We start from the raw sequence: 14,286 nt of genomic DNA, 5'->3' as shown, positions 1-14,286 counted from the left end.
GGGACCATGTCCCTAACAAGAACCCCATAGTGGTTTACAAACTTCTTTGCATTGTTTTTTGGTAGGAGCGGTTCACCGGTATTAGGATCAACTTCTGTGATTATGTAGTGGCCCTCCAACAGTTTTGTCAGACGTCATACACTTTTCATCGACGTCATTGATCTAGAGGGCTACATACATAGAAACACAAAGATTTAGTAATAGATATATATACGAATTAATGGAATTATGTTTAATTTCATATATATATAAGAGATGCAAGATTATTAACAAATATACCTCGCCAGCATTTTCTTGCAAAAGAGGTTCTTGCTCATCTTCAAAATTCAGTAAGTATTGAGAGACGTCATCGAACTCCGGGTCGACCTCGTTCTGGTTGTTGGGGCCATATTGAGTGCCGGCATTGATAATGTTCATCATGGCCTCATTCTGATCGTAGTCGTCCTGTGACTCAGCCATCTTAATTACCACAATTATATATAAATGAAAACATACACTAGTCATGCATATGCTAATTAATGGATAGAGCCAGGGGCTTAAACTTAAATAACTATAGAATTTAGGGTTATTATTTACGCTAAGCTATGGTTAGGGTTTGCATGTGCGAAACTCGATTAGGATATATATAAGGGTTTGGAGCGGAGCTCGGCCGGATTAGGGATAGGAGCGAGTTCAAGATATTAGGATATATATATATATATCATGATCTACATTGGTTTATATAAATATATCAAAATTCATCTCACACAAATTATGAAGAATCAAATTCAAATATATATAACTATAGAATTTAGGGTTATTATTTATGCCCTCTTTAGGGTTTGGAGCGGAGCTCGGTGGGATTAGGGTTTGAAGTAGAGCTCAGGATATTAGGATATATATCAACATTAATGTCAATATATCAAAATTCAGATGTATATACCAAAAAATTCATAGCACTAATAAAAATAATCTTTTTAATTGTGACGAAGATTCTAATATATTTCTACAACTATATATTGTAGTACACTACTACATTTTTTCTACAATTCATACCACTCAACATTTTTTCTATATATATTTTATATTTAAGTAAACTACTACATTTTCTCTATTTTGTCTACAGATAAAATATATCTATTTTTCTATATTTTTTCTATGCCGAAAAAATAATATGCACACACACATCACACACACTCATAGACACACACTGTTGCTCACGTATAGCACGGCGAGCACAAGCATGACGGCGAGGACGAGCATGAGCATGAGCATGGCGAGGAGATCGAGGACGATGAGCATGGAGGATGACGAGTGCGTGCACGCGTGGAGCTGGCCGGGACAAGGCGTGCGTGCGCGTAGAGCTAGCCACCGGGGACGAAGGATGAGCTCGAGGCGGTGCTAATCAGAGGTGATCTTGATGACGAGGATGACGCGCTCAGGCGGTGAGGACGAGTGAGGGATAACCAAGGGCACCGGCAGGGTGACGAGCCGAGGGCGCTAGCGAGTTGACGAGGCGAGGCCGACGTGGGGTGACGAGGCGAGGGTGCTCCGACGACGGGGACGCGGTGGATCCAAATTAGATTTGGGAGAGGGCAAGGATGACGGTAGTGGATCTGGGTCTGGGAGCTACGCACAAATGGGAGAGGCGCGAGCCGGGACACCGGTGAAGACGGCGAGAGATGGGAGTGGCGCGTGGAGGCAGCTAGAGGCGATGAGGAGTGGCGACGGTGCGGTGGTTATCGGGCGAAGAATGAAGACGATGGGGGGAGAAGAAGACAAGACGATATATATTGAGGGGACCTTTAGTCCCAGGTGAAGCCTCAGTCCGAGACTAATAGTCCCGGTTGATGGTAAAAACTGAGACTAAAGGTCTAACCTTTAGTCCTGTGTGTAGCTACGCCCCAGGACTAAAGTTGGTTTTTGACGGGCCGCAAAAACGCTTCTCTCGGGACTAAAGGTGGGCTACAGTTTAGCTTCCCGTCAGTTTCCAGAAGTTTTTCCTTTTTTAATATATTTATTTTATATAAATATGCAGAGAGTTGTTAATTGTCTAGTAAATAAAATATTAGCCAAAAAATTACAAAAAAAATTCCTAGACCTGGTTTTGCATTATCATACACAACAAAAATCTATAAACTAAACTCTTTTGTTTTATTGTATAAATATTTAACATAGTGTAAATAATAATCACAATTTGCACCATGAAAAATACACTGCTTGATTAGAATCATTAAAACTATTGATTTTCGATAGGAAATTAGTTTTCACATCTTATTAACGTTGATCATTTGGTTTTTCATCACACATTCTCCACAGGAAATCCACTATCAAGAAGAAAATTTATTTAAACCGTAGAAAATATGAAAACACGACAAAAAAAATCTAAAGTCTCAATTATTACATAATAGGTCTAATACATCACCATATCAAACGAGAACAATGAACTTCTTGACGTATGTCCTTTGGTTATGATCATACCGTAACCATGGAGTGTCCTCATTATTTAGCAGGATGCTTGGGTCACTGTTTACTGTGAAGGGCAGAATTCCATCATTCTTTTCATAATCTTCTGACTTGTCAGACCTATCCTCGATTCCCATGATGTTTCTTTTCCCTAAAAGAACTCTATGGCGCTTTGGCTCATTGTCCGAGTCATTGTCGTTGGTTTTCCCTTTCTCCAGTTTGGTAGACATGTCCTTCACATAGAAAACCTAATTCACATCCTTGGCTAAGACGAATGGTTCGTCTCTATACCCAAGATTGTTGAGGTGCACTGTTGTCATTCTGTACTGATGGTCCACTGTTACCACACCTCCGGTCACCTTCACCCATTGGCACCGAAACAAAGGGACTTTCAAATAAGGTCCATAGTCTAATTCTCATATCTCCTCTATGCGGCCATAATATGTTTCCTTATTCCCATTTGGGTCTATGGCATCTATGCGGACACCACTATTTTGGTTGGTGCTCCTTTTATCTTGGGCTATCGTGTAATATGTATTGCCATTTATCTCGTATCCTTTGAATGTCAGGATATGCCAAGATGGTTCCCTAGACAACAAGTACAGTTGGTCATCTAGACTCATGTCCCCCTGACATCGTTTCGCAACCAACCGCCAAAAGATTTCATGTGCCGACGCGTAATCCAGGCTTTAGTCCTCCCTAGGAATTCGGATTGTACAATGTCCTTGTGTACCTCGATATATGGATCCACCAAGGAGGAGTTTTGTAGAACTGTGTAGTGTGCTTTATGGAAATAATCATCCTCCTTGCTAATATATGCTTTCTTCCCTAGTGTTCTCTTTCCACTTAGTCTTCCCTCATGCCATGATTCAGGAACACCAATTGGGTCGAGGTCAGGAATAAAATCAACGCAGAACTCAATGACCTCCTCTATTTCGTAGCCCTTGGCGATACTTTCTTCTAGCCAAGCACGGTTCTGAACATATTTCTTCAGGACTCCCATGAACCTTTCAAAGGGGAACATGTTATGTAGGAACATAGGACCGAGAATACTAATCTCTTTGATCAAGTGAACTAGGAGGTGCATCATAATATTAAAGAAGGATGGCGGGAACACCAACTCAAAGCTAACAAAGACATTGGACCATGTCATTCTGTAGCTTTGCTAGATGCGCTGGATTGATCGCCTTTTGAGAAATTACGTTGAGGAATGCACATAGTTTCACAGCGGCTAATCGTATATTTGGAGGTAGAATCCCTCTCAATGCAATCGGAAGCAATTGCGTCATAAGCACATGGCAGACATGAGACTTTAAGTTTAGGAATTTCTTCTCTGCCACATTTATTATCCCTTTATATTTGAGGAGAAGCCAGATGGGACCTTGATGTTGTTTAGGCATTCAAACATGATTTCCTTCTCATCTTTGCTAAGAGTGTAGCTGGTAGGACTTAAGTACTAGCGTCCATCATCTACCTTCTCTAGATCTAGGTTCTCTCATTCTTTCATACATTGCAGGTCCTACTTTGCTTCAAGTGTGTCCTTAGACTTCCCATACACACCCTTGAAGCCTAGCAGGTTCACAAAAAGATTCTTCGTCAGGTGCATCACGTCGATCGCGCCGTGGACCTCTGGGACTTGCCAGTAGGGTAGCTCCCAAAATATGGACTTCTTCTTCCACATGGGTGCGTGTCCATTAGCATCATTCGGAACAGGCTGGCTGCCAAGTCCCTTCCCAAAGACTACTTGTACATCCTTGACCGTATTGAATATATCCTCACCACTACGGTTGTCAGGCTTTGTTTGGTGCTCTGCCTTACCTTTAAAATTCTTGCCTCTCTTTCTTAGGGTGTGATTCAATGGAAGAAATCGACGATGGCCCATGTACATGACCTTTTGCACATTTTTAAAAAAAATGTACCTTGTATGTCATGAAAATAGTGCATGCATGCATTATATCCCTTGTTTGACTGTCCTGAAAGATTACTAAGAGCAGACCAATCATTGATTGTTACAAACAATAATGCTCGCAGGTCAAAGTGTTCCTGTTTGTACTCATCCCACATACATACGCCTGTGCTGCTCTACAAAAGTAGAAGTTCCTCAACTAATGGCCTCAGGTACACATCAATGTTATTTCTAGGTTGCTTCGGGCCTTGGATGAGCACTGGCATCATAATGAACTTCCGCTTTCATGCACAACCATGGAGGAAGGTTGAAGATACATAGAGTAACAGGCCAAGTGTTATGACTGCTGCTCTGCTCTTCGAAAGGATTCATGTCATCCGTACTTAAAGCAAACCTTAAGTTTCTTGCGTCATCCGTAAACTTCGAGAATTCTCTTTTGATTGCTCTCCATTGGGACCCATCAACAGGGTGTCTTAACATATCATCTACCTTACGGTCTTCTTTGTGCCATCGCAATAACTTTGCATGCTCTTTGTTTCTAAACAAACGTTTCAAGCGTGGTATTATAGAAGCATACCACATCACCTTGGCAGGGATTCTCTTCCTAGGACGTTCACCGTCGCCCTCAACATCACCAGGGTTATCTCGCCTGATCTTATACCGCGATGCATGGCATACCGGGCATGCATCCAAATTCTCATACTCCTTGCCGCGGTAGAGGATGCAGTCATTAGGACATGCATGTATCTTCTGGATTTCTAATCCCAGAGGGCAGACGACATGTTTTGCTGCGTATGTAGTGGCGGGCAATTCGTTTGCCTTCGGAAGCATCTTCTTTGCGATAGTCAGTACCTCCGCAAATCCCTTGTCGGATACACCATTCTTTACCTTCCATTACAACAATTCCAGTGTGGTACCAACCTTTTTTTGCCCCTCTTCGGCAGTCGGGTATAGCAATTTCTTGTGATCCTCTAGAATGCGCTCGAACTTGATCTTCTCCTTTTCACTTTCGCATTCTCTCTGTGCATTATGGATGGCCTAGCCAAGATCATCATCGGGATCATCTTCTGCCGCTACCTCTTCTTTAGCCACTACCTCTTTTTTAGCTTCCCCCATTGTAGTATTATCAAAGGCACCGTATTCAGTAAAACCATGAATAATCATGTTGTCATCATCCCCTTCTTCTTCTTCTTCTTCTTCTTCTTCCATTATAACACCTCTTTCACCGTGCTTAGTCCCACAAATATACTTTGGTATGAACCCTGATGTAAATAGGTGTTCGTGAATTTTCCTTGAGCAAGTATAATTCTTCTCATTTTTACACAGAACACATGGACAGCACATGAAACCATTCCGCGTGTTTGCCTTGGCCACATTTAAGAAATCATGCACGTCCCTCATGAACTCTAGGGAGTGGCGGTCAGTGTTGTACATCCATTGCTGCTTCATCTGTATTACATGACGTACACCATATTAAAAACTTGTAATAACCCATATTATACAACATGCATGGTTAGTAGTTAATTAAAAGATCCAAAATATCCATCAATCAACATGATTAATTAATATCCTATACCACATAGCTGTTTCACGTACTCTCGAACATTAATTTATTAAAGCCTTGATACAATGTAGACAATCTCAAATAGCACTAAACAAACTAAACCTACAATGCACTTCAGCAGAATAAGGATTTCGTGACCAATTCCATCTAAAATAGACTGATCATTCTTCTGCTGATTCACTGCCTCATCATACACAGGTGCACTTGCATTAGTCGCCTCAGCCTCCTTTACAAGAGATTTTTGGGCGTGCTCAACATATTCTTCCCCCCAGTACCAACCATCAATGATCCAGTGCCATCCCACTAAAATTATAACAACCAATCAAGACCTTTAATCAAAATCATCAAGAAAAATGGCTACAAACCATAGCAAAACATGATAAAAAAATTACTCACTTTGTGATCCGGACACGTGTAGAAGATGCGTCCTTGGTTGGGACCCTTCTTCTTCACCCTGTACTCCATCACAATCTTCTGCCCACACTTGCCGCACGCAATGAGAGGGAGGTCCGACCTCAGTCGCTTAGGGACCCCATGCGAGGGTGAGGACCCAGAAGCAGTTGCCATCTACGACTCTCTATACTCATTTTTATTAACTACTATAAGTTTCTCATTTTGTGAACCATGAAATTAAATGAGCTATATACTAAAAAAACCTTTTATTTCTCAATTTCTAAACCATGCATGAAATGAGGCAATGAAAGACGCATACTAATTTTGATGAGCTACTAGAAGATTCATTCATCTACATATGCAAATTATCAAGTGATTTTGAGCTCAAATGGCATATAAATAAAAAATATCCACCATTATTTCCAATCTAGAAAACAAAAAAATTCTCTATTTCTAGACCATAAAATGAGGCAATAAAAGGTGCATACTAGTTTTGATGAACTACTATAAGCTTTCTTCATCTTCATATTCGAACTATCAAGTGATTTCGAGCTCAAATAGTATATAAATCAAAAAATCCACCATCATTTCTAATCTAAAAAATCATAAATTTCTATATTTCTAGACCAAGAAATGAGCCATGCTAGTGATGAAACATGGGAGGATGAAGTTGATAACCTTTAGAACTGGAGAATGGAAGGAGAAATGAAGTCTTCACTAATCCCGCAAGCATGAACTCCTTCCACGAGCAAGAACAGAGAGCAGATAGAGAGCTTGAAATGGCTCAGGCTAGAGGAGGAAGAAGGAGAAAGTATATAGCCCAGGACATGTAATCTCGGTTTGTGGTATAAACCCGGACTATAGGTAGAGTTTTAGTCCCGTTTGGAGCCACCAACCGGGATTGGAGGGTGCTCCCCTCCTGCAAAAGCTGCGCCTCTAGCCGTTGGGCATGTAACTTGTCCCGGTTGATTGCTCTAACCGAGACTAATTCTATCTTTAATACCGGACCAAAAAATAATCAAGAATAAAGCCTAGAATCGAAAGTCTGTTCTTTGCTGGTGATCCAAAAAGAACAAGTATAGTTTTGAGTTTGAAGGCAACATTTTATAACATATCATTTCATATAAGATATAAGATGTATAGATCCTGAGACGCCACAGTCCTACGGGGCCAGGTCCCAGGCTTGGCCGCGCGAGACGCCACAGTCCTACAGTGCCAGGTCCCAGGCTTGGCCGTGCGGCGCCGCAGTCGTACAGTGCCAGGTCCCAGGCTTGGCTGTGCGATCCGTCCATCCAACGGTTCCACGTTTGCTACTGTTCTACTGTTCTCATCGCAGGGGCGTGGTGACGGCCTTATCCTTCCACCGCCTCGCTGCTCCGCGATGGCCTTCATCGGTCTTTATCCGCCACTCGTGGTCGCTCCGCGCCTCGCCTCCCACGTGCTCGTCCTCATCCGCTCGCCCCTCACCTGGCGGATCCAGGGGAGGGGGCTGGGGGGCTGCAGCCCTCCCCCCGTGAGCCTTAATTCCTTGTTAAATTACTGTAGCATCAAGCATAAATCATCATTAAATCTTCATTATCAATCAACATGTCCATTACTTATCCCCCTCCTCCTTGATCCCATCCTGAATCCGCCACTGCTCCTACGCCGCCGCCACCGTCGGTGAGGGAGTCATGCCTGATGTCGCGCCAGATGCCGCGGCAACCGAGGAGGAGTGGCACGCCGCCGCGCCTGCTTTCCTGCTGTCGCGCGGACGGGACGGAACCACGCCCGCACGTCGAGTGTCACAGCGCACCCTCCGTCTTCATCTCTGCCCAAGCCTGGTGGCCGCATACGTCTACCTCGCCGTTGTCTTCGAATACATCGACGCCATCGAGGTTCGTGTCCCCTTCTTCTTCTCAGTCTGGATCTGGGGTTGAACCTCGATGGGGGTGTTGCCACCTTCTCCATGGACCTTGCTTTCCTCTTTCATTTTTATTTTTCTTGGACAAGAGGAAGAAGAGGGGGCAGGACAGAAAGGGACCTGCGCCGCTGCCCGCTCCCCGCATCGCCCCCGCAGGCCTCTTCCTCGCTCCCCCTTTCCCGATCTGTACACGAGTGCTTCCTCGCCGACGAACGCTGCCACTGCCTCCCCCGAGCAGCGTCCCCATCCGCACCGGCGTAGCCTTTACGTCCCCACGGACCTACCACCACAACACCATGGACATGGAGCAAGGTACGTTTCATACTCCATGGCTATTCCTTTATTGCATCCTATGTGTTCGACGATATGCCCCTGTGCTGTGATGGTTTACTAAATGCTACTCGGTTTCCTCTGGTTCTCTGGTGCAGCTAATACTGATTCCAGCTTCATTCAAACAGTCTAAAAACCCTTGATGTTCCCCCTGAAACGAAAAAATTAAAACTTTAGGTGCAATGGCTGATTAATAAGAAATCGCAAGCACATTTAACAGGCACAAAATGAACAGGCCTACCTGCAGCTGGCCGCACTAACATAGGCTTCCTAGGTTTGAGGAATCCTCAGTCATGGACGTTGTGGAGGACTTTCATGTATTGGTAGAGCAACTGATCAATAACTTGTGATTACATCATGGTTGACTGCATTATTATCAGCTTAATTGTGCATGACCTCTGTTTATGCCTGACAGGATTGTTGAGGATTTTATGTAGTAGTAAATTCAGCTATATGCTCCATGGTCGAGTATTTTGATAAACTTTCATGAGAAAATTGCATAATTGGGACTCCAATAGTTGCGCTTCGCAGTTTCGGGACTTCTAAAGTCGATTTCGTAAAAATAGCCCTCCAAACGTTGGACTCTTGATTTTCTTGACATTACGTGTATTTTCTCCCTTTTGTAGCATTCCTCCATGTATTTGTCACCTCAATGGACTTTTTGCCCTCCTGATGTTTTGCCGTGCCGCTCGTACGTACGTGACCCGCGCTGCTCGGTACTTTGCCGCTGGTACGTACGTGACCTGTGACATGGCTGCTGGTACGTGATCATACGTACACCTGGATATATGCTCGCCGCCTTGGCAGGCAGGCAAGCAGGCCTCCGCCGCCGCCGTCCCTGGGAGGCAAGAAGACTGTACTGTATTGATGGAGGAGGAGCGGTGGGCAGCAGAGACCTCGCTAGGGCGATCGCAGTGGCCGGCGGTGGGGATTCGCGCAATCCATGGCCATGGCATCGGGCACGGCCAGGCCAGGGTCCGTCGCGGCCAGGCTAGGGATCGGCGCGGCCAGGGCTCCGAGGGCCGAGGCCATGGCTCTTGCGGCCACGTCCTGGGTGAGCGGGGGCGTCCATGGCTGGCGCGTCGAGGTCGTCCGGCTGCTGGCCTTCCATGGCCGGCGGGAGTCTCGTGCAGATGGCCTCGTGCGGCGGCGCCGCGGCGGCCAGAGACGAAAGTTTCGATCTGTTTTTCTTTTTCGTAGATTGCATTCACGTACGTGGAGATCTCGTGTACGTGAGGCCACAGGGGCAAAAGGGTCCGTCCAGGTCACAAATACATGTATACATACTAGAAAAGAAAGAAAATACACATAATGTCAAGAAAATCAAGAGTGCAACGTTTGGAGGCCCATTTTTACGGAGTGGACGTTTGAAATCCAAAAACTACGAAGCGCGACGATTAGAGTCCCAAATATGCAATTTTCTCAACTCACATGTGTCCTTGTTACGCCTCTGCACATTCATGTAAGTTGTGATCTGAAGCAGCAAGTAGCTGCATGTTAATTGGCTTCCGCTTTGGTTTTGTTTTTTAATTACTGTTATTGTGGTATCAAATAATTTGTCGTGTATTAAGAAAGTAAACCTCTGATACTTTTCGTTTGGGTTCTTTACCTACTGCGCAGCTACTGCAAACCGTCCTGTCGCCTGATGTTCATCTCACTGCCATAGAGGAAGGTAAACAAGAGGTCGCTGCTCCTTCGATGGCCAGCAGAGGTTCGCCCCGTCACGAACCTGCTACAGCACTCATGCCAACGACCGTCTACATAGAGGTCAGTGAATGTTTAGGTAATGCCGCTTCAATTCAGTGAATCCAGGTACATAAAGGTCAGTGTTGTTACTGTACGATTGCATTTCTCTAGATTGCCCAAATGTATAGATTTACTCGTATATATACTTTCTATGGAATCAATATCCTGATCGGCTGTGCTCTTCCGACTGCTGCAGTTGGTGAACACAAGCAGCACGCATTACATGGATAAGCAGGTTGGTCTCTGCAGCAACAGTTGCAGCTACAACCTAGAAAAGAGCGATCAGGCCTGAAAAAAAACTATCTTATCTGTTTAATACTACAGTTTCATTTCAAGCTTATCATTTGATGATTCTTATTACTCTACTGCTTAAAGACTATTGAGATTTTATTGAACGAGAGATGTGAATATTGTTTTAGTTACAATGAGACTTTGGGTCACACCTTCCTTATGATGATAACAACTGCAGTAGAGTACAAGTTGTTATTTCGCCTTCCTTTCAGTTCGATTACATCATCAATATATGTTACCCATATTTAGCTGACACACAAATTTCTTATCCAACTCTGATCTCTGGAAAAAAAATTATTTGCTATGGTCGCTTATATTGCTGTAATAGCACCCGCGGCAACGCTCGGGGTTCTGCTAGTTTTATAACAAAACTGACCCAAGCCTTTTGCCTTCAAGTCGTGAGAACTTAATTTAAGAAATAACTAGCCTATTACATTACATAAACCAGGTAGCATACCACCCCATCACCATAAACTCTCTCACTGAAGACGAACCAACAACAGCTTGCCAACCACCACAGCAAACGCAGAGCTACCTAGCACACATCTGTTCTACCTCCCCAGCAGGACGCTCGACTAGCTAGCCGAACTTGTTCTCAATGTCAGTGGCCTCGAGCTCGCCTTCCAGGTGCAACAGCTTCACCATGGCCATGAGCAGCTCGGGCCACTCGCAGTACAGGACCTCCTCGATGCCGCCGCCGCCGTCGTCGTACTCGTGCAGGTGGCTCCTCACGTTCCTGTTGAGCCGCAGCAGGTCGGACTGGGTCCTCTTGTACTCGTGCTGGACGTTCACCACCCACTGGTTGATCCGCGCGTTCGCCCTGGCCGTCTCCAGCCAGTCGCTCTGGTAGGGCAGCCCCGAGAGGATCCTCCTCTTCTTCGCCCGGTCCGTGCGCCCGAGGTGCTTCACGATCGTGTCGTGCAGCATCAGGAACGCCTCCGTGCTGCAGACACGATCACACAAGTAGCTGAAATGAGTCTGTTTTTTTTTATTCCAAAAATGTTCAAAATGACAGTCGTCAGAAACAAGAGTTTCACCGGTTTTTCATGGGCAGCAGGGCGGCGCTGTTGACGATCAAGAACTCGTCGTCCATGGCGAGGGTGTCGCTCCCCAGGAGCGCGAGGAACTCCCGGTAGTCCGGAGGCAGCCTGGCGATGGCGGCGTCCCCACCGCCGGAGATTCTGATGATCGCCAGCAGGAGCCTGGACAGCTGCTTGTAGTCGTCTCTCACGCGCTCGATGCCGAAGGCTTTGGCGGTGAAGCTGACCCCGCGTAGCTTGACGCTGCCGCCGGTGCTCCCGATCCAGACGTTGGACAACTGCAGCGGGGCGGCCAGGTGCTTGCCGACGGCGTGGTGGCTCCTCAGGATCAGCACGAGCTTTCGGGTGATTCGCGTGGCCTTGTCGGATAGCCGCCAGAACTTCTTGGTGGTGCCCAGCACGGGCACCTGGATCAGCAGCGGGTTTGCCTTGGCGTAGCTCTTGGCGCTGCACAGGCCCTCGGCTGATGACTCGTCGATGTCCTCGGTGCTGTGGACATGGATAGGTAGCGAAATGAGCTACTCTGGAGCAGGAAGCAACAAAGAGCAGAGCAGAGCAGCATCTCACTTGGATTGATACTGAGAAGCCACCACCACTCTGCTGTCATGAACCCCACTGCTCCTCTGCTGGTGTCCGGTGTTTGGACCAGCAGCCTGCCGAAAAATACCCAATCACGCAAACATTCAAGTGAAAGGATTGTACCAACTTCTCTGGTCTCAGTCACAAACTCGCAACAGATGGGTACAGGAGGATCCTAATTATTAGTTACACTTGGATTGATCGTGGAGCTCTAAACATTATTTTCAGTGTCAGAAAACAAGAACATACACAGTAGGGACACACAAGCAAAGGGCAGATGTCGATTGGAACCTGCGTGAGGGGGATGAAGGTTACGAAGTCATGGGGGCCTGCAGCGAGACCCTGCTGATGAGGCCGAGGAGCAGCGGCGGGTGGATGTGGATCACCACCACTGTAGCTGTAGTACTGCGGCTGGTAGTAGGGGTAGCGGTCTCTGCGCCCGTGGAAGTGGCCGTCTTCTTCTTCTCGCCTGAAGCACTTGAGGGTGTTCCCCATGGAGGACACGATCACTATCTAACTGCTGCTGCTGCTGCTGCTCTGATTTTGGCTTCTTCAGCTACCGAGCTTAAAGCTAGCCGCCGGAGGTAAGGGAAGACAAAAGAGAAAGGGGTGTAGTACTAGTCTTCTCTCTTCCAAAATAGAAGTCAATCCTCGCTTCAGCTTTTTCTAACGTTAACTAATTATATATAAAAAAAATTAATATTTATAATATATAATTAGTATTATTAAATAAATCGTTGAATATATATTTTATAATAAATTTCGTACAAATCTAATGAAAGTTGAAAAAAATTTGACCAGCACTTACCTATAATATCTTTCTTTTTTGAACCGAGCGAGTGGACACGAAAGAAAGAGAGGAAAAAAAAAACAAAAACAAAGGAGACTTGACCCGAGACCTTGCACTCTTCATGATGGGTGCCAGGTTAGAGCTCGAGATGACCATTCTGTGTGCTTTTAGGACAGCAGAGGTTTTTCTTTTCAGGAGAAGTATCGTCCGTACATACAAGTGGGGAGTGGGACCGGCCCGGCAATGCGGCTTTTTCTTGCCTCGTGCCATTTTATATTTTCTACTAGTACCGGCTAAACAACCGTCGATCACGGCTCTAGCAAAAGGGTTATTAAAATATATGGTCTACGGATATCCTCTCATCGATTATTAATTTCCTCGCTCAATCACGTACTATATGCATCAATATCATTTGTAGAAAAAAAAATGGAGAGGAATAAGCACCAAAAGACGATAATCTAATTTTCCTGACTTGTAACGCTGCTGCAAGGTAGCATAGTACTCCCTCTGTTCGACATGACGGGACATAATGGAATCGTTGCCTGAAATTAAAGATGAAGCTCAGTTCGACATGACGGGACAAGGTGTCCATGTCACTAGCGCTAGCTCAGCGAGGAGTCTACTCCCTGTGTTCCACGGAAACATGCCGCAGCTATAGGTTGCGTACCCGACGAAGTTATTCAAGTTTTCAGTAAATAGTATTTATATTTATAATTATAAATTAATTTATTATAAAAATATATTTTATATTTAATCTAATATTATTTATTTAATATTATAAATATTTATAGTTTTTTTTAATCTATAATTAGTCGAACATACTAAAACAAGGTAACGAATTGGAGGTGTGGGCGCGGGGTGAATGCGGTGCAAGCTACTATCGGATCTGCACGAGGCGTTCACCATGTGGCAAGGTTGCAAGAAACCGCATAGCATTAGCATGGTAAACCAGGTCCAGCTAGATAATCAGAATAACAAATCAAACTCTTAAGCTGCCATACTACAGGTTCAACTGAAAAACAAATCTTGAGATAAAGGCGGAAGCTACTTTCTTTGGCGATGATGATATCTGTGCTTCGTCTGATCAAACTTACCAGTCCAGCTACATAAACGAAACAGCTACTGTAATTACCACGAGTAACTCTGTAACTTGCCTCAACAAGTGCAACTGTAAATAGTAAATAGTGATATCCGTTGTCAGCGCTTCCGCTGATGCAGCTTAGTTTCCTCACGGAATGGTGCTCCAAGATCCGTCTTCAGCTTTATTTAGGCTTCTATTCCTAGAAACTAAAACCTGTA

The 14,286-nt window shown here is 45.0% G+C and overlaps 1 protein-coding gene, 1 long non-coding RNA gene and 1 pseudogene across 2 annotated transcripts; 1 reads left to right on the top strand and 2 right to left on the bottom strand.

Moving 5' to 3' along the window:
- Positions 1–2,408: 2,408 nt before the first annotated feature.
- LOC136488454 (uncharacterized) lies at positions 2,409–7,700 on the bottom strand (annotated as a pseudogene).
- A 212-nt stretch (positions 7,701–7,912) lies between these two features.
- LOC136486523 (uncharacterized) lies at positions 7,913–10,738 on the top strand. The gene is made up of 3 exons (XR_010766858.1): positions 7,913–8,523; positions 10,162–10,308; positions 10,484–10,738. It is a non-coding gene; the product is annotated as an uncharacterized lncRNA (long non-coding RNA).
- A 134-nt stretch (positions 10,739–10,872) lies between these two features.
- On the bottom strand, positions 10,873–12,809 carry LOC136486522 (uncharacterized). Its single transcript, XM_066483432.1, has 4 exons — positions 12,489–12,809; positions 12,186–12,271; positions 11,616–12,107; positions 10,873–11,521 (listed from the first exon to the last, which is right to left on the bottom strand). The coding sequence occupies exons 1-4, from the start codon at positions 12,690–12,692 to the stop codon at positions 11,158–11,160; spliced, it is 1,146 nt and encodes a 381-aa protein (XP_066339529.1). The 5' UTR covers positions 12,693–12,809; the 3' UTR covers positions 10,873–11,157.
- Between the last annotated feature and the right edge of the window lie 1,477 nt (positions 12,810–14,286).

This window comes from Miscanthus floridulus, chromosome 10 (assembly GCF_019320115.1).
Source record: "Miscanthus floridulus cultivar M001 chromosome 10, ASM1932011v1, whole genome shotgun sequence".
NCBI lineage: Eukaryota > Viridiplantae > Streptophyta > Magnoliopsida > Poales > Poaceae > Miscanthus > Miscanthus floridulus.
Note: the sequence above shows the minus strand (reverse complement) of the source record. Positions and strands in the feature narration are given on the sequence as shown.

Bases quoted from the DNA above. Each gene is read 5' to 3' on its own strand.
- LOC136486522 (XM_066483432.1), bottom strand. From the start codon at position 12,692: ATGGGGAACACCCTCAAGTGCTTCAGGCGAGAAGAAGAAGACGGCCAC. The intron at 12,272-12,488 runs GTTCCAATCGAC...ATTTTTCGGCAG, and splicing joins CCTTCATCCCCCTCACGCAG to GCTGCTGGTCCAAACACCGG. The intron at 11,522-11,615 runs GTGAAACTCTTG...TCGTGTCTGCAG, and splicing joins CTGCTGCCCATGAAAAACCG to CACGGAGGCGTTCCTGATGC.